General features: G+C 43.2%; 1 protein-coding gene across 5 annotated transcripts in view; it reads right to left on the bottom strand.

Annotated features, from left to right (window-relative positions):
* Positions 1–18,614, bottom strand: part of LOC110506586 (furin-1) — a 108,995-nt gene that overhangs the window by 31,845 nt on the left and 58,536 nt on the right. For all 5 annotated transcript variants that reach the window (XM_036964201.1, XM_021586313.2, XM_036964202.1 and 2 more), the window contains exons 3-4: positions 10,212–10,310; positions 2,660–2,755 (exon numbers count right to left, since the gene is read on the bottom strand). In XM_036964201.1, the coding sequence (XP_036820096.1) occupies positions 2,660–2,755; positions 10,212–10,310 (195 nt within the window). The remainder of the gene's footprint in view (positions 1–2,659; positions 2,756–10,211; positions 10,311–18,614) is intronic.

The raw sequence follows: 18,614 nt of genomic DNA, 5'->3' as shown, positions 1-18,614 counted from the left end.
GCTGTACCTCTCCATACTTCTCCATCGCAGGGCCCCGGGTTCCTTGACTCCCTCTGTGGCATGATAGTAAACTGCTTAAGTCAAATCAGTGTGCCTGGAGAGTTCGCGAGCGAGCTGTGTGCGACAGAGCTGTGAACTCCGGAGGGGAATTAAATGTAGCTAGTCACACTGGTGAAGTCAGCACCCCCCCCCCCCAACAGCAGCAGCTCGGGGACATGGGGCGAAATTGGATTTGCTTCAGCTCCAGAGAATAAGCGAGGAATGTTTGTTTGTTGAGAATTACAATCAACTCTTTTATATTGCCTTGAACCTTCTTTGAGACTAATTAAAGGTGGAGCAAAGTGAAGAGAAATCACAACTTGTTTATCCCACCGTTTCTTTCATGGACCACTGGATCAGACTGTGTAACCTTGTCAAAGTGCTTTGCATTTAAGATGATACATACAGTCAATAACTGAGACTGGTTTAATTTCAGTCCTTTATTTATATTCACGGCCTCGTTCGGGGACTGTGCCATTGTCTGGGGAATAGAATAAATAGATGAATTCAATTTAAGACTGGAAACCCAAATGTGTATGCCGTTCTGATAATGGACTCCTAAAAGACCATGGTCATTAAGCAGTCCATTCTGCATCGACCAAGACGCTTAAATCACACCCACTCCTTCAGACAAAGGGCCGCCATGTATTAATACAGTATATTGAATAGAGTAAAGTTGATTTTTTTACTCGGCCAACAGGGAAATATCCACTGAGTTATTGGAGAATGGGCAGACCGATCAAACAGAGCGCTGGGCTCTGCTGTGCCACTGTATGGGCTCTTATGTCATTTCCCTTTTAATAAAGATACAGGCTCTATAGAGCCCTGTGCATCCAGACATAACATTGCACACAGCCGAGCACAGGGAGGAATTACTGATCAACTGAGAAGAGGTTTGAACTGTCTGTCTCCTGACAACACAGTGGCTTCAGTGATGGGCAGTAGTCTGAAGTTGTCTGAGAGGTTGTTTCTGAAATTTCAGTCCATACACTGAGGAAGCCATTGTGGCTTATTTATGACAGCAATGAAGAGCTGAGAGTGGGTATTGATTTCTCTCCCTCGCATGAGACACATTCTTCCTCATATTTTTCCTATTGAGAGATAATAAAGCGATAGATTGTTAACCTCTTAGAGCTCTAGGGGCGCTATTTCATTTTTGGATAAAAAACGTTCCCGTTTTAAGCGCGATATTTTGTCACGAAAAGATGCTCGACTATGCATATTCTTGACAGTTTTGGAAAGAAAACACTCTGAAGTTTCAGAATCTGCAAAGATTTTGTCTGTAAGTGCCCCAGAACTCATTCTACAGGCGAAACCAAGATGATGCATCACCCAGGAATTAGCAGAATTTCTGAAGCTCTGTTTTCCATTCTCTCCTTATATGGCTGTGATTGCGCAAGGAATGAGCCTACACTTTCTGTCGTTCGCCCAAGGTCTTAGCAGCATTGTGACGTATTTGTAGGCATATCATTGGAAGATTGGCCATAAGAGACTACATTTTCCAGAGGTCCGCCCGGTGTCCTTTGTCTAAATTTGTGCGTAATCTTCAGGTGCAGGCATTTTCTCCTGGGATTCAGGAGAGAAAGCATGTTTCCAAGAACGATGTATCAATGAAGAGATATGTGAAAAACACCTTGAGGATTGATTCTAAACAACGTTTGCCATGTTTTCAGTCGATATTATGGAGTTAATTTGGAAAAAAGTTTGCGTTTTGAGGACTGAATTTATGGATTTTTTTTGGTAGCCAAATGTGATGTATAAAACGGAGCTATTTCTAATACACAAGGAATCTTTTTGGAAAAACTGAGCATCTGCTATCTAACTGAGAGTATCCTCATTGAAAACATCAGAAGTTCTTCAAAGGTAAATGATTTTATTTGAAGGCTTTTATGTTTTTGTTAATGTTGCGTGCTGGATGCTAACGCTAATGCTAACGCTAAATGCTAACGCGAAATGCTAACTCTAGCTAGCTACTTTTACACAAATGATTGTTTTCCTATGGTTGAGAAGCATATTTTGAAAATCTGAGATGACAGTGTTGTTTACAAAAGGCTAAGCTTGAGAGATGGCATATTTATTTCATTTCATTTGCGATTTTCATAAATAGTTAACGTTGTGTTATGCTAATGAGCTTGCTGATAGATTTACACAATCCTGGATACAGGGGTTTTTTCATAGCTAAACGTGACGCAGAAAACGGAGCGATTTGTCCTAAACAAATAATCTTTCAGGAAAAACTGAACATTTGCTATCTGAGAGTCTCCTCATTGAAAACATCTGAAGTTCTTCAAAGGTAAATTATTTTTTTGAATGCTTTTCTGTTTTTTTGTGTAAATGTTGCCAGCTGAACGCTAATGCTAAATGCTACGTTAGCCATCAATACTGTTACACAAATGCTTGTTTTGCAATGGTTGAGAAGCATATTTTGAAAATCTGAGATGACAGTGTTGTTAACAAAAGGCTAAGCTTGAGAGCTAGCATATTTATTTCATTTCATTTGCGATTTTCATGAATAGTTAACGTTGCGTTATGGTAATGAGCTTGAGTCTGTATTCACGAACCCGGATCCGGGATGGGGAGATCAGAAAGGTTAAACGTCAGCCAGACTTGGTCTACTCACCAGGTACCACTGCTGAGTGAACTTGGGGTCTGAGGGCTCCGTGTAGATGTCCCTCTTCTTCCTACTCTTCACCACCTGCTGTTCTGCCCACGTCACCTGAGGAACACACACACACACACACACACACACACACACACACACAGAGGCATCAGTCATGGCATTAAACAGAGAGACGTGATTACATTCAGCTTGGGCACTCCACATTAAAGCTGGAATCTTTAATGGTGAAACTACCACATCCTACAACAAGTTAATGCAAACTGTTATTTTTTCTTCTTCATTAGACATTGTACTAGTGAGAAGCAGCAATATGTACTGCAATTTTTGACCACATTGGGCGACACTCCTCACATCCACTTCGTCAACAAAACAAAAACAAAAACAAAAGCCGTGGGGCAAACAGTGGCGCCGTTTCCCCTGCTGCGGATTCCATCTTCAAGTAGACTCGTTCACCATCTTAATATCCTGATGGGAACGCCACTACTCCTCTAGTAACAGGGATTTCAACCAGAGGGCGGCCATTACTGAAGTAGCCGTGCTAATGCGGCACTCAATATACCAGAGGAAGACCATTAGTACAGGGTATAAGGAATAACGATGAGCAGGAGGGAACATGAGGGTCACCGTTTCCCCTGAATGAAAGAGAAATCTAGTTTCAGCAAGCAGAGCGGGATGACAGCAGAGAGAGATAAAGGGAACAGCAGTTCTAACATACGTTTCAGGAGCTCCTCATTAGAGACTGAGCCTAACGACGGCCTGCGCTGAGACTAATTACAACTGCTAGATGAGGTCAGATAGGGGGCCACACAGACACACACAAAATCACATTAACGCAGACAGAGACAGACACACAAACAAAAAAACAACATAGAAAGGAGGATATATATACACACACCCAGTCTTTATCCTCAGTCTCCCTCCTCACTGTGCTCTTCCTCCCCACACAAAGCCCTGGTAATAACAGTAAGCAGGGAGGGATTTTTCTGGATTGTGTGTGCATTGTGTTTTATTTTTTGCCAGGTATTACTGCGCTGTTGGAGCTAGAAACTGTGTAAGCGACCAATAAAATGTGATTTGATTTGAGATATTCTTCTCTGGGAGTTCCAGCCGGTGTGCGGCAGAAAGTGTGGACAGAGGCAGATAGCACACAACGACAACCTTGCATCACACCCCCTCTACGGGCTGCTGTCTCTCCGTACAGTGGAGTGGCTGAAAGGGACGCAGGCAGAGGGGGAAGTGGAGAGAGGGGTGTGGACGAGAAGCTGCAGCAGGGAGGCAAGAGACTGCTGCAAGGACAGAGAGGCAGGCATGAAGGACAACCAGGAACCACAGCAGCCCCCTCTCTGCTAACAGCTCAAACCACAAGAGCGTCAATAACACCAAGGTTACTACCGACAACACACACCTTTATGCGCTGCCCTCCAACCAATAATTGGTGTACAGAAGTTTTAAAACGGACGTGTTTACATGAATCAGTGTTGAAAGGCCCTTGCTGGTGGCAGTTGTACAGAATCACACTGGAACAGATGCTTCCACAGTGGGTGGCCCCTTCACAAGGTCAACACATTAAGAAGAATGGGGGACTGGGGGTGGGGCGCTACTGTACTGACAGCAGCAATATGAAAACAAAGATAACATGGGGTATTTATCGGTGTCCTACAGCAGGGGATATCAGATGAAATAGTGGGGCATGGCTACGTTAGACTATTGGGATGTACCATCAGACTTCACTCCATTACTCATGAGTCCACGTGACTTCCTGTCAGGAAGCAACAGTTTCCATTGATCTCTAATCCAGGCTGAAGTCATGGAACAGAGTAGATAGTGTTGCTTTCCTCTCTTTACCCAGTCATCAGCTTTACACTCACCAGCTCCCCACAGACCAGTCACCAGCTTTACACTCACCAGCTCCCCACAGACCAGTCACCAGCTTTACACTCACCAGCTCCCCACAGACCAGTCACCAGCTTTACACTCACCAGCTCCCCACAGACCAGTCATCAGCTTTACACTCACCAGCTCCCCACAGACCAGTCATCAGCTTTACACTCACCAGCTCCCCACAGACCAGTCACCAGCTTTACACTCACCAGCTCCCCACAGACCATTCACCAGCTTTACACTCACCAGCTCCCCACAGACCAGTCATCAGCTTTACACTCACCAGCTCCCCACAGACCAGTCACCAGCTTTACACTCACCAGCTCCCCACAGACCAGTCATCAGATTTACACTCACCAGCTCCCCACAGACCAGTCATCAGCTTTACACTCACCAGCTCCCCACAGACCAGTCACCAGCTTTACACTCACCAGCTCCCCACAGACCAGTCATCAGCTTTACACTCACCAGCTCCCCACAGAATAATGACGACTGAGGCGACATCAAAAATAATGTTCAAAAAGGAAACAGTGATATTGCATGGCCAGAAGCAACATGGTTTTTCCCTGACTGTTAAATCTCTTACTCTGCGATTTACTGGCGGCCACAGAATGAGGCTAGGTCAGCCATGCGGAGAGTGAGAGGGCCAAAAGAGGGAGGGAGAGGACCCCTGTAATTGTGCCATGCCACAGTCTGGGCTCGTCCTCCTGCAAACAAGGCATTAACAAGGCCTGCTACAAGACCCCTTAATCACAGCTCAAGCACACTCAGTCAAGCATGCAGATTAGCTGCTGGTACTGGGCTCACTATGTGGTGTGTGTACTGAGAACACACATTAGGGAGAAACTCACTTTCCATAAAAACAACAGTCTCTATGGTAACTCAGGGCAACACTGTTTACAGTCTGCATTTGACCAATGGAGCCTGTCATTGCTTTCATGAACTCTGCCAACCACAATACAACCAGAAAGAACACTGTTGATAGTTTGTTACCTTGATGTTCCAGATGGAAAACCGGAGGTTCAGATGGAAAATGGAGGTTCTGGACTGTTAATGAACAGTCTGCTAAGCTCAGACAGCGTCAGTATCTCTGAGGTTATTGATTAAAAACAGGTCAGTCATGAAAGATAGCATCCCAGATTAGCTAAATCCCTCTCTTAAAATGCACAGGGTTATCAAGTAGCGCCTGACTGCATAGAGGATGAGCAAGCATTTCGCTACACTCGCATTAACATCTGCTAACCATGTGTATGTGACCAATAACATTTGATTTGAGGATGGGAAGGCAAAAAAAAAAAAAAATGGCGCAACCAATCCTTTCCATAGGACTGATCTTTTCAAATTAGCCTAATGGATCACCCCCAGAAAACAGCATTAACTTTTTGGTGACCGGGGGGCAGTATTGAGTAGCTTCGATGAATAAGGTGACCAGAGTGAACTGCCTGCTACTCTGTCCCAGGTGCTAATATATGCATATTATTAGTAGTATTGGATAGAAACTCTGAAGTTTCTAAAACTGTTTGAATGATGTCTGAGTATAACAGAACTCATATGGCAGGCGAAAACCTGAGAAAAATCCAACCAGGAAGTGGGAAATCTGAGGCTTGTAGTTTAACTCAGCCCCTATTGTAGATACAGTGGGATATTGGTTATGTTGTACTTCCTAAGGCTTCCACTAGATGTCAACAGTCTTTAGAACTTTTTTTTTTTTTTTTTTTGAGGCTTCTACTGCGAAGTGGGACCGAATGAGAGAAGAATGAGCCAGGTGTCTGGCAGAGTGCCACAGGCTCTGAGGCGCGGTCACGAGAGAGTTAGCTCTCGTTCCATTGCTTTTCTACAGACATAGGAATTCTCCAGTTGGAACATTATTGAATATTTATGATAAAAACATCCTAAAGATTGATTCTATACATCGTTTGACAAGTTTCTACGGGCTGTAACGGAACTTTTTGAACTTTTCGTCCGACGTTCGGCTGGACCTGAACGCACTTTTGGATTTGTTTACCAAACGCCCTAACAAAAGAAGCTATTTATAATGCTATTTCTGACTAATGTTGGCCACCCAATATGGCGGATATCTTTTTGGCTGCTTTGTTGTCTGAACGCTGTACTCAGATTATTGCATGGTTTGCTTTCTCCGTAAAGTTTTTTTAATTTTTTATCTGACACAGCAGTTGCATTAAGGAGAAGTATATCTCTAATTCCATGTATAACACTTGTATTTTCATCAACATTTATAATGAGTATTTCTGTAAATAGATGTGGCTCTCTGCACAATCACTGCATGTTTTAGAACTACTGAACGTAACACGATTTTTTGATATAAATATGCACTTTATCGAACAAAACACACATGTATTGTGTAACATGAAGTCCTATGAGTGTAAGCTGATGAAGATCAAAGGTTAGTGATTCTTTTTTATCTCTATTTGTGCTTTTTGTGACTCCTCTTTGGCTGGAAAAAATGGCTGTGTTTTTCTGTGAGTTGGTGGTGACCTAACATAATCGTTTGTGGTGCTTTCGCTGTAAAGCATTTTTTTTAAATCAGACACCGTGGCTGGATTAACGAGAATTTATTCTTTGAAATGGTGTAAAATACTTGTATGCTTAAGGAATTTTAATAATGAGATTTTTATTGTTTTGAATTTGGTGATTTGCACGCTCACTGGCTGTTGGCGAGGTGGGACGCTACCGTCCCACATATCCCAGAGAGGTTAATGAGAGGCTTGTGTTTTTCTTATGAGACAGGGAGTGAATAAACATTTTGAATGGATGGATTTAAAATCAACACATTAAGACAAGAGAAGTTAAGTTTAACTCGGAGACAAAGTTACCACAAATTACCATCCGATCCTCTGTCAAGAAAGACAGACGCTTCCAATGTTAATTACACTTAAAGGCCTTTGCCAAAGTTTCCCTATCGCAAAGAGAGATAATTAAGCAAATGTTTGAAAAGGGAAAAATTGGAGCGGGCCAGAGAGGGAGTCTCCGGGAATTCTTAAACAGACCGAGTGAGGTGGAACAGAACAGAGGGAACCAGCTAGCAGTTAACAGATAAGATCTCCATTATAAATGGGTCCGGATGCCAGCTATCTGAGACGGCTTTTCTCTTTGCTCCAGACCATTCACATACAAGACCCCGGCTGCTTGGTTAAACGCTGCTGTCCTGCAGATACTGAGCAGACAGGTCTCTGTGCCTTCCTTCCTGCTCTCTTCTCTTCCCCTCCATATACAAAAATGAACACAACCAAACATGAACACAACCAAACATGAACACAACCAAACATGAACACAACCAAACATGAACACAACCAAACATGAACACAACCAAACATGAACACAACCAAACATGAACACAACCAAACATGAACACAACCAAACATGAACACAACCAAACATGAACACAACCTTAGGCCCACACCAAAGCTAGAGTGCTATTACCATGGCAGAGCATGGCTGTAGTATTACATTGCTGTAGTAACGGTAGCTGTATGGATTGTAAAATGATTAGGTCCAGGGGTTTTCCCTGACCACATGGCCTGCCCAGGAATAACTGGTAATACTGATGGCTGGATTGATGGCATTTCTATGGGTATATCATTTAGGCCTAACTAACACAATTTCACTACAGCAATGGTCTTACAACAGCAACACAATATTAGAGTAATGCATCACCATTAGATGTGAATGAGCAGCCGGGCCAAGCCCAGGCATTAGCTCCCCGATCAGCGGGGTCTGTCAGCCAGGCTGAGTTTTGGCAGAGTCCCTGGCCATTTGGTCCACAGTAATGTGGGTCTTTGAGCAGGGTTTATTGCTGCTTTTGTTTGAGATCCATCTCCCCCAGTGTGACTGCTGTGGGCCACAGGACTGACCTGAGCAGTGCAGGGAGGGAGGTGCAAGGAGGTTCCCCTTTCTTTGAGGTGCTCAGGGAGAAAAGGAATTCAACAACAGGAAATGGAGCAGCTGCGAGAGAGGAAATCCCATCAGTTGAGTGGTGAGGAGAGGAGTGGGGTTGGGGCGGGGCGGGAGCAGTGTTGTTTTGGTGCTGTGCTGCTAAGGGTAAGAGGATAGGCCACACAACGCTTTTCCCACCGTGCGCCTGCTCAAGACAAAACAGCAGCGAGACTTGGCCACACAGTTCGCTGGCTGAATGACCTCCCATAACGCAGTGAAACCAAAACATGGGTTCTCTACAGTCAACAGGAACAGGACTGGGTATGAGAGATGACCACTGGCAGACTGCAGTAGCACTTAGTCCTTCATGGGAGTGTCATGGGAAGACAATGGACTTCCCATGACACTCCATAGTGACAGGGGATTTTCAATTGTGGGTTCCCAGGGGATGTCAGTTAGTACCACAGGTCTTGCTCATTCACACCTAGTCACCCCCATAAGAACACACACATCTGTTCTTTGGATATGGGAGGGGAAGAGTACCTCTGAATCAGCAGGTCCTGCATACCTTTAAAGCTGTGTTTTGTACAGCATGTGAACTGCCAGCCACCCCCATTAGCAGAACCAGCCCACAACAGCACCAACATTAGTTAGTCAGGGGAGGAACTAGTGCTGAGTGTGACTGTGTGTGCATATCTGCACGTGCATGTTAGCTTTTCCTGGACATGAATCTGAGTTTGCGTTACTAGTTACTAGCCCTCTCTCTCTGATCTTCCCATCTGGACCTGAGCTGCGCTGAGTGACAAACAGCGGAGCGGTTCTGAGCGGCTGTTGCAGATGGCAGGACATTCATTGTGCCGCAGTTCAAACGCTCGACTTTCACAGCCATTGAAACACAACCAGAGCCCAAAGAGCTACAGAGGGAAACGCAAGACCAGGAGACCACAGAGTGAACTACACACAGCCCCAGCGACACTTAATCACAGACCTTTTAAACAGGGACCCATCACTCAAACACCCACAGTACAGACTACATACACACAATAGGAGTGGAAGAGAAATCAGACATGACAAGCATTAGAAATCAAACTGGAAACCTAATCTATTCAGAGGTGGTTTGAGAATGAGATCATTAGACACCAGAGTATAGCCAAGCACTGTATACGTGTGTGTATGTGAGTAGCATGTTTAGCATGCTCTCACCTCCCAGCCCTAACATAAAGCAGGGAAAGGAACCGGACCAGGCAGATGCTGTAGGGTGTCCGAGACATCCATTAAAAGAGGGTGATAAATGAGAGCTCAGGTCTCTGGCACTCTGCCCTGTGGTTGTTAGCTCACCGTGGTCCCCTCTGCGTCGACCCTACCCCCACTGCCTGCCTAATGGCTGCTCCACAGGTGGTGATGTAGTACCAACGGCTCTGCCAGTCATGTTATGGAATATAAATTAACAAATCCAACCTAGCTACAGTACAGTGACTCTCAACCTCTTTCACATACTGCCCTCCATCACCTCTCACACTGGCTGTGTTGTTAATTGGGAGGTGCATTACAGTATGACTCTAGATTAATGAATCATCTTTCAACAAGCCCAATCCAACCCCCACCCTCTGTTGCGGCTGGTGAAGTCATGTTATTGATATAACCCATCCTCCCCTACACTCACATCCCTCCACCCTCTCTTGCTGCACACTCACTCTCAACCTCCTCATCCACTTTGACACACTCACCCACCCAACATCATCTATACACACTCTCACCTCCTCCCAAGGCGTCTTACCTGAGGCTCTTTTTGTAGACGGACGTGCGTCCCTCGGTGATCCGACAGAGACCTCTTCTCCACAGAACGGTGCCGGAAGTGATAGATGTCACCAAATACCTGCAGACAGACACATACACATTATTGTTAATATTATCACCCAATACTTGCAGACACACACAAACACAGTCATTAATCCCAACATGTTAGCGAGATAAGGCATTCCATTTGCAAGGGGCCTCTTTACACTACTTCTACGACACAAACTAGGTCCAGGAGAGATACTTGTGTCGTTAAAAATGGAATCTCTTTAAGAGATGTCTCTCACACTACCTCCGGGACAAGTTGTCCATTACCCGGTAATAGCTTGCTTTCGTCCTATCAAAGAAAAGCCAATAAATAAGATTGGCGCAGGTAGAAGAAAATCCCTGTGTAAAATAATGCTTTTCAGCCTATTCATTGAAGGAAATACCAGTCTATGTCTATACATTAGACTGGTCATGCTTAAAAATTGGTCTATAAATTACTTTGCATAATTGAGTGGAAATAAATTGGTGCGTGTACATTTTATTCGTTATGTTTCTTATTTATCACACCCGTATAGCATACAAATACAGAGCCTTTGAGTGGAAAATCTGTCATACAGAGCAAGCACTGCTGCGGAGGTCTTGTTGTGCTTTCAAGACAACTGGGAAGGAGGTCAAATCATGATTTCAGGGATCTTCGAATTCCGAGTTGGATGACCGTTAGAATTGTTTTTCTTCCCCCAGTCGGAGCTTGTTTTTTTCCAAAGTAGTCTTGAACGTGGCATCAAACTAGAGGTCGACCGATTAATTGGAATGGCCGATTAATTAGGGACGACTTCAAGTTATGACAATCGGAAATGGGTATTTTTGGACACCGATTTGGCCGTTTAAATATATTTTTTTACACCTTTATTTAACTAGGCAAGTCAGTTAAGAACACATTCTTATTTTCAATGACGGCCTAGGAACAGTGGGTTAACTGCCTTGTTCAGGGGCAGAACGACAGATTTTTACCTTGTCAGCTCAGGGGATTCAATCTTGCAAACTTACAGTTAACTAGTCCAACGCTCTAACCACCTGATTACATTGCACTCCACGAGGAGACTGCCTGAATGCAGTAAGCCAAGGTAAGTTGCTAGCTAGCATTAAACGTATCTTATAAAAAACAATCAATCATAATCACTAGTTAACTACACATGGTTGATGATATTACTAGATATTATCTAGTGTGTCCTGCGTTGCAGATAATCGATGCAGTGCGTATCATTGCTCCAATGTGTACCTAATCATAAACATCAATGCCTTTCTTAAAATCAATACACAGAAGTATATATTTTTAAACCTGCATATTTAGCTAAAATAAATCCAGGTTAGCAGGCAATATTAACCAGGTGAAATTGTGTCACTTCTCTTGCGTTCATTGCACGCAGAGTCAGTGTATATGCAACAGTTTGGGCCGCCTAATTTGCCAGAATTTTACGTAATTATGACATAACATTGAAGGTTGTGCAATGTAACAGGAATATTTAGACTTATGGATGCCACCTGTTAGATAAAATACGGAACGGTTCCGTATTTCACTGAAAGAATAAACATCTTGTTTTCGAGATGATAGTTTCCGGATCCGGCCATGTTAATGACCTAAGGCTCATATTTCTGTGTGTTATCATGTTATAACTAAGTCTAAGATTTGATAGAGCAGTCTGACTGAGCGGTGGTAGGCACCAGCAGGCTCGTAAGCATTCATTCAAACAGCACTTTCGTGTGTTTTGCAGCTTTTTATGACTTCAAGCCTATCAACTCCCGAGATTAGGCTGGTGTAACCGATGTGAAATGGCTAGCTAGTTAGCAGGGTGCGCGCTAATAGCATTTCAAACATCACTCGCTCTGAGACTTGGAGTGGTTGTTTCCCGTGCTCTGCATGCGTAACGATGCTTCGAGGGTGGCTGTTGTCGGTGTGTTCCTGGTTCAAGCCCAGGTAGGGGCAAGGAGAGGGACGGAAGCTATACTGTTACACTGGCAATACTAAAGTGCCTATAGGGACATCCAATAGTCAAAGGTTAATGAAATACAAAATGGTATAGAGAGAAATAGGTTGTAGGAATTATAGGACTAAAACTTCTTACCTGGGAATATTGAAGATTCATGTTAAAAGGAACCACCAGCTTTCATATGTTCTCATGTTCTGAGCAAGGAACTCAAACGTTAGCTTTTTTACATGGCACATATTGCACTTTTACTTCTCCAACACTTTGTTTTTGCATTATTTAAACCAAATTGAACATGTTTCATTATTTATTCGAGGCTAAATTGATTTTATTGATGTATTATATTAAGTTAAAATAAGTGTTCATTCGGTATTGTTGGTGTTGAAAAATCATAATCAGTTGACCTCTACATCAAACTGCAACGGAAGGCAGGCTTCATTGGCGTGCCACACACCACTTTGCAATAAGCTGGAGGCAGTATGCCTTTCGAAAAACATTTACTTAAATCGTTTGAAACCTGAAATGTTTTAATTCATATGAGGCATGTCTTACCTTGCTTCAAAGTAGCCGCTATTAGGTCGCCTCTCTTTGAACATTTCTAATGGATATTTTCACATGAAACTGCTTGCATGTTCAGTGCCCTTTTGACAATGGTGTTTTCCCACTAACTGCATTATGGAACAAACATTATTGGATAGTCTACTGCATAGGTCTGCTGTGTCGATCGAGCAGTCAACAAGTTGAACAATCATTTGAAAGAGTAAAAAACAAATTCAGCGAGACAAAGGCAAAATCCAGTAACGCCACGATAATGACATTTATTGCCCTTGACAATCAACCGTTCTCTGTCGTGGGTGATGTTGGCTTTCGCGACTGGTCGAGCACCGGTACACACTACCAAGTGAGCTAATTTTCAGATATTGCCCTACCAGAGTTACACAATAATAGCGTCACTGCTATTAGCTTCACTACATACTATGGAACGCTATTTGGGTCTTTGCGTGTCAAAAAAGATACACTTCAAATAATACTATGACGCATTAAACAAGCTTTTCATTTGACATGTCAAATAACACAGTTCTATTAAAGAATGCTGTGTGTTCTGAATTTGCACATGCAAGATAAGAGCCATCACTACTATCAGTAGCACTGGCAAATCTGTACAAAAAAAAGTCTGCAACCAAGCAAACAATGTGTTTACAATAGTGGGTTGGTAATAAAGCACTATTTGTTCGACCGCAACTTCTGGGGTAGCTAGCTAGCTTTAGCTTGGTACCTAGCTAGCACCAATACACTCTGCCTGAAAACAATGATCAGTAGAAACTGCAGTAATTTTCATTATTCTTAGCAATGATTTAGGAATCCGTGTGAGTAAGTATTAGCTAGGTAGCGACTTGTTGTCCGCCTATTGAAATTGAACTTCAGTTCATGAAAATAAATAACTAGCCAGCTACTTAACCCTGTTGCCCAAAGCTAACGTTATAAGCGGCCAGCTAGCTTCATCTGGCTAGTGAGGCTCGACAGGACCGGGTTATGTGTTATGACAAGGCACAATAGTGGAATTTGCAGTTTTGCCTTCAAAATAAAAGTACCTCTTAAAGTGATGCAGAAGGTTACAATTAGTGTCTTAGGAGTGTCTTAGGAGTGGTTTTCTAGTGAGGCTTCGGATGCGCGCACACCACCCACCGCCTCAAAGTACATTACTCGCTAATGTCCAGTCCCTAGTTAACCAGTTAGAGCTCTAGGGGCGCTATTTCATTTTTGGATAAAAAACGTTCCCGTTTTAAGCGCGATATTTTGTCACGAAAAGATGCTCGACTATGCATATTCTTGACAGTTTTGGAAAGAAAACACTCTGAAGTTTCAGAATCTGCAAAGATTTTGTCTGTAAGTGCCCCAGAACTCATTCTACAGGTGAAACCAAGATGATGCATCACCCAGGAATTAGCAGAATTTCTGAAGCTCTGTTTTCCATTCTCTCCTTATATGGCTGTGATTGCGCAACGAATGAGCCTACACTTTCTGTCGTTCGCCCAAGGTCTTAGCAGCATTGTGACGTATTTGTAGGCATATCATTGGAAGATTGACCATAAGAGACTACATTTTCCAAGTGTCCGCCTGGTGTCCTGCGTCGAATTCGGTGCGCAATTGCCAGCTGCTTCCACTTTACCATTTGATTCAGGGGAGAAAGCATGTGTCCAAGAACGATGTATCAATGAAGAGATATGTGAAAAACACCTTGATGATTGATTCTAAACAACGTTTGCCATGTTTTCAGTCGATATTATGGAGTTAATTTGGAAAAAAGTTTGCGTTTTGAGGACTGAATTTATGGATTTTTTTTGGTAGCCAAATGTGATGTATAAAACGGAGCTATTTCTAATACACAAGGAATCTTTTTGGAAAACTGAGCATCTGCTATCTAACTGAGAGTATCCTCATTGAAAACATCAGAAGTTCTTCAAAGGTAAATTATTTTTTTGAATGCTTTTCTGTTTTTTTGTGTAAATGTTGCCAGCTGAATGCTAATGCTAAATGCTACGTTAGCCATCAATACTGTTACACAAATGCTTGTTTTGCAATGGTTGAGAAGCATATTTTGAAAATCTGAGATGACAGTGTTGTTAACAAAAGGCTAAGCTTGAGAGCTAGCATATTTATTTCATTTCATTTGCGATTTTCATGAATAGTTAACGTTGCGTTATGGTAATGAGCTTGAGTCTGTATTCACGAACCCGGATCCGGGATGGGGAGATCAGAAAGGTTAACTAAATTGACGAAATTAGGGCAAGAGTTGCTTTCCAAAGTGATATCCTGTTTCAGAGGAAAAATGGCTAGCTGGGGACATGCTGTCGGAGTCCGTACAGCCAAAGGGATCGCGTGCATCGCGCCAACAGGAACAAACATCTCCCGGTGAAAAGATGGGCTGGGGTGTATGTTTCATGATTAACGACTCATGGTGTAATTGTAACAACATACAATAACTCAAGTCTTTGTTTACCTGACCTAGAATTCCTCAAAATCAAATAGCAACCGTATTATCTCCTAAGACAACTTTCCTCGGTTATCGTCACAGTCGTGTCTTTCCCCCCGCAAGTGGATAGCAAGATGACCATCAAGGAACTTCACTCGACTTTATGCAAACTGGAAACCATATATCCTGAGGCCGCATTTATTGTAGCTGGGGATTTTAACACAACTAATCCGAGAACAAGGCTACCTAAATTCCATCAGCATAGCGATTGCAGTACACAAGTGAGTAACACACTCGACCACTGCTACTCTAACTTCCGCGATGCATACAAGGCCCTCCCCCACCCTCATTTTGGCAAATCTGACCACAACTCCATCTTGTTGCTCCCCTCCTATAGGCAGAAACTAATACAGGAATCGCCCGTGCTTAGGTCTATCCAATGCTGGTCTGACCAATCGGATTCCACGCTTCAAGATTGCTTCGATCACGTGGACTGGGATATGTTCCGGATAGCCTCAGACAATAACATTGATGTGTACGCTGACTCGGTGAGCGAGTTTAAGGAAGTGTATAAGAGATGTTCTACCCACTGTGACTATTAAAACCTTAAAGCCTAAACAGAAACTGTGGATTGATGGCAGCATTCACACAAAACTGAAAGCATGTAACACTGAAAGCATGCAATTCAACGGCTCAAACACGAGACGCATGTGGCAGGGTCTACAGACAATCACAGACTACAAAAAGAAAACCAGCCCTGTCGCGAACATCAATGTATTGCTCCCAATTAAAACTTCTTTGCGCGCTTTGAGGACAATACAGTGCCAACGACACGGCCAGCTACCAAAGACTGTGGGCTCTCCTTCTCAGTGCCCGACGTGAGTAAAACACCATAGTACCCTCCAAACCCTGGGTCTCGACCCCACCCTGTGCAACTGGGTCCTGGACTTCCTGACGGGCCACCCCCAGGTGGTGAAGATAGTGTCATGACGTTGGCCTGTTGGGGAGGTTTATGACCCCCATAAATACCTTTCCCCTTTTCTCTCTCTACTTTATAGAGTTGACTCTTGTAAAGCCTTTGTAACAGAGTCTGGTAACATCAAATGGTGGGAAACAAAACCAATATTTCGGTAATCCAACCAGTTGAAAATATGCTTTGGTACTTAATGAATATGATCTCAGATCAGTTGTTGTCTGAGACATTAGTACTAATGACAGGATGACAAACTATCTTGGAAAGTCGACACATTCTAGTTCAGATTCACATGGAATTGTTGTGCAATTTAAATGTTAAAATATGAAACTATTTGAAAAGATTAAATGTAATTGTAGCTTTTTAAATGAGAGAACCGTTTGTCAGAGAAACTCTGCTCACTCAAGAGGCCCCGCCCAAGTGAACAGACATTGGTTGTAAACTATGAAACACACCCTTCTTTCACCACTATATAAACCCGCTGATGAAAATTCAACTTCCTGTTCCAAGGACGTGAGGACTTGCGGCCCCTGCGTTAAAAGGACAAGATCACCAACAGAACTAAGCCAACCTCAGTGTGAGCTCTGGTTGAATGACAAGAACCTAACAAAATTAGCATCGAATTTCAACGTGAAGATGACGACCAACACGCCAAAAGGGATGAAGGATCGACTATACCAGCCAGAATATAGCATGAGCTTAAAGTATGGCAACTTGGTATGAACTTTTATTTACTAAAGCAGTGATACCTCCTCAGAGTAAATATTTATTGCATTTTCCTTTTCAAATGTGCGGTTATTTAGAATGCATAAGATACTATATTTACGATAGCATTGCTGCCTATGGCCCGATAGAGACAAAATATTTTTGTTCCTCACACTTCCTGCTCTTTCATTCAAAACCCAACCCCCTTTCTTTGTGTAACCAGCCGTCATATCGATTCCGTCCGCTAGGGACGTTTTCCTTTATGACATAATTTGTAATCAATGTGTGATCCATTCTGTGTAGATGTAATTCTGTGTGATTATTTAGGTATTTAGTAAATAAATAAACCACATTTTGTATTGCTGATTCAACTTGTTAGCAAGGGTTCGTGAAGAGCCTACGGAGAGGTGGTGAGGGCCCTCGGAATGTGGTGTCCGGAAAATAACCTCACTCAATATCAACAAAACGAGATGATCGTGGACTTCAGGAAACAGCAAAGGGTGCACCCCCGATTCACATCGACGGGACAGCAGTGGAGAAGGTGGAAAGTTTTAAGTTCCTCGGTGTACATGAATACTGTTGCTGTACATTTCACAAGTGTTGAACAAATAGTTATATTGACTACGTCCATCTGCTGTTGGGACAGTTTTATGTAGGCCCTAACAGTTTGTGGGCACCATTTTTCACCGTTATAGTGCAATGAATGTATTGTTTAGTGTTGTGTAGTGGCTTTGCTGGCATGCATCCCTCATGTTTTTTTGCCCCACCAAGATCTACATTCTAAAAATCGCCACTGAGCCTAGGCATACTGGTCGTATGAATTTGGGATCTATCGTCCCATAACTGTCCCAGAGTCCGTTTGAAATAGGCTATTTATTTCTCAACAAGCTGACCAATAGAATAGGCAGCCTACACTTCTTTACTATAGTAGATTGACAAATGCCAGTGATTTTGCGGTTCGTTACTCGTCTTGTTGGCTGAGGAAAAGTAAATGTGGACAGTTATACTGACATCTCCTAGTCTTTGCGCTGACAGAGATGGCCGCTTCGCGTTCCTAGGAAACTATGCAGTTTTTTGTTTTTTTACGTGTTATTTCTTACATTAGTACCCCAGGTCATCTTAGGTTTCATTACATACAGTCGAGAAGAACTACTGAATATAAGATCAGCGCCAACTCACCATCAGTACGACCAAGAATATGTTTTTCGCGACGCGGATCCTGTGTTCTGCCTTACAAACAGGACAACGGAGTGGATCCCATGCAGCGACCCAAAAAAACTACTCCGAAAAAGAGGGAAACGAGGCGGTCTTCTGGTCAGACTCCGGAGACGGGCACACCGTGCACCACTCCCTAGCATTCTTCTTGCCAATGTCCAGTCTCTTGACAACAAGGTTGATGAAATCCGAGCAAGGGTAGCATTCCAGAGGGACATCAGAGACTGTAACGTTCTTTGCTTCACGGAAACGTGGCTCACTGGAGAGACGCTATCCGAGGCGGTGCAGCCAACGGGTTTCTCCACGCATCGCGCAGACAGAAACAAACATCTTTCTGGTAAGAAGGGGGGCGGGGGCGTATGCCTTATGGCTAACGTGACATGGTGTGATGAAAGAAACATACAGGAACTCAAATCCTTCTGTTCACCCGATTTAGAATTCCTCACAATCAAATGTAGACCACGTTATCTACCAAGAGAATTCTCTTCGATTATAATCACAGCCGTATATATCCCCCCCCAAGCAGACACATCGATGGCTCTG

Source organism: Oncorhynchus mykiss, chromosome 26, assembly GCF_013265735.2.
Source record: "Oncorhynchus mykiss isolate Arlee chromosome 26, USDA_OmykA_1.1, whole genome shotgun sequence".
NCBI lineage: Eukaryota > Metazoa > Chordata > Actinopteri > Salmoniformes > Salmonidae > Oncorhynchus > Oncorhynchus mykiss.
Note: the sequence above shows the minus strand (reverse complement) of the source record. Positions and strands in the feature narration are given on the sequence as shown.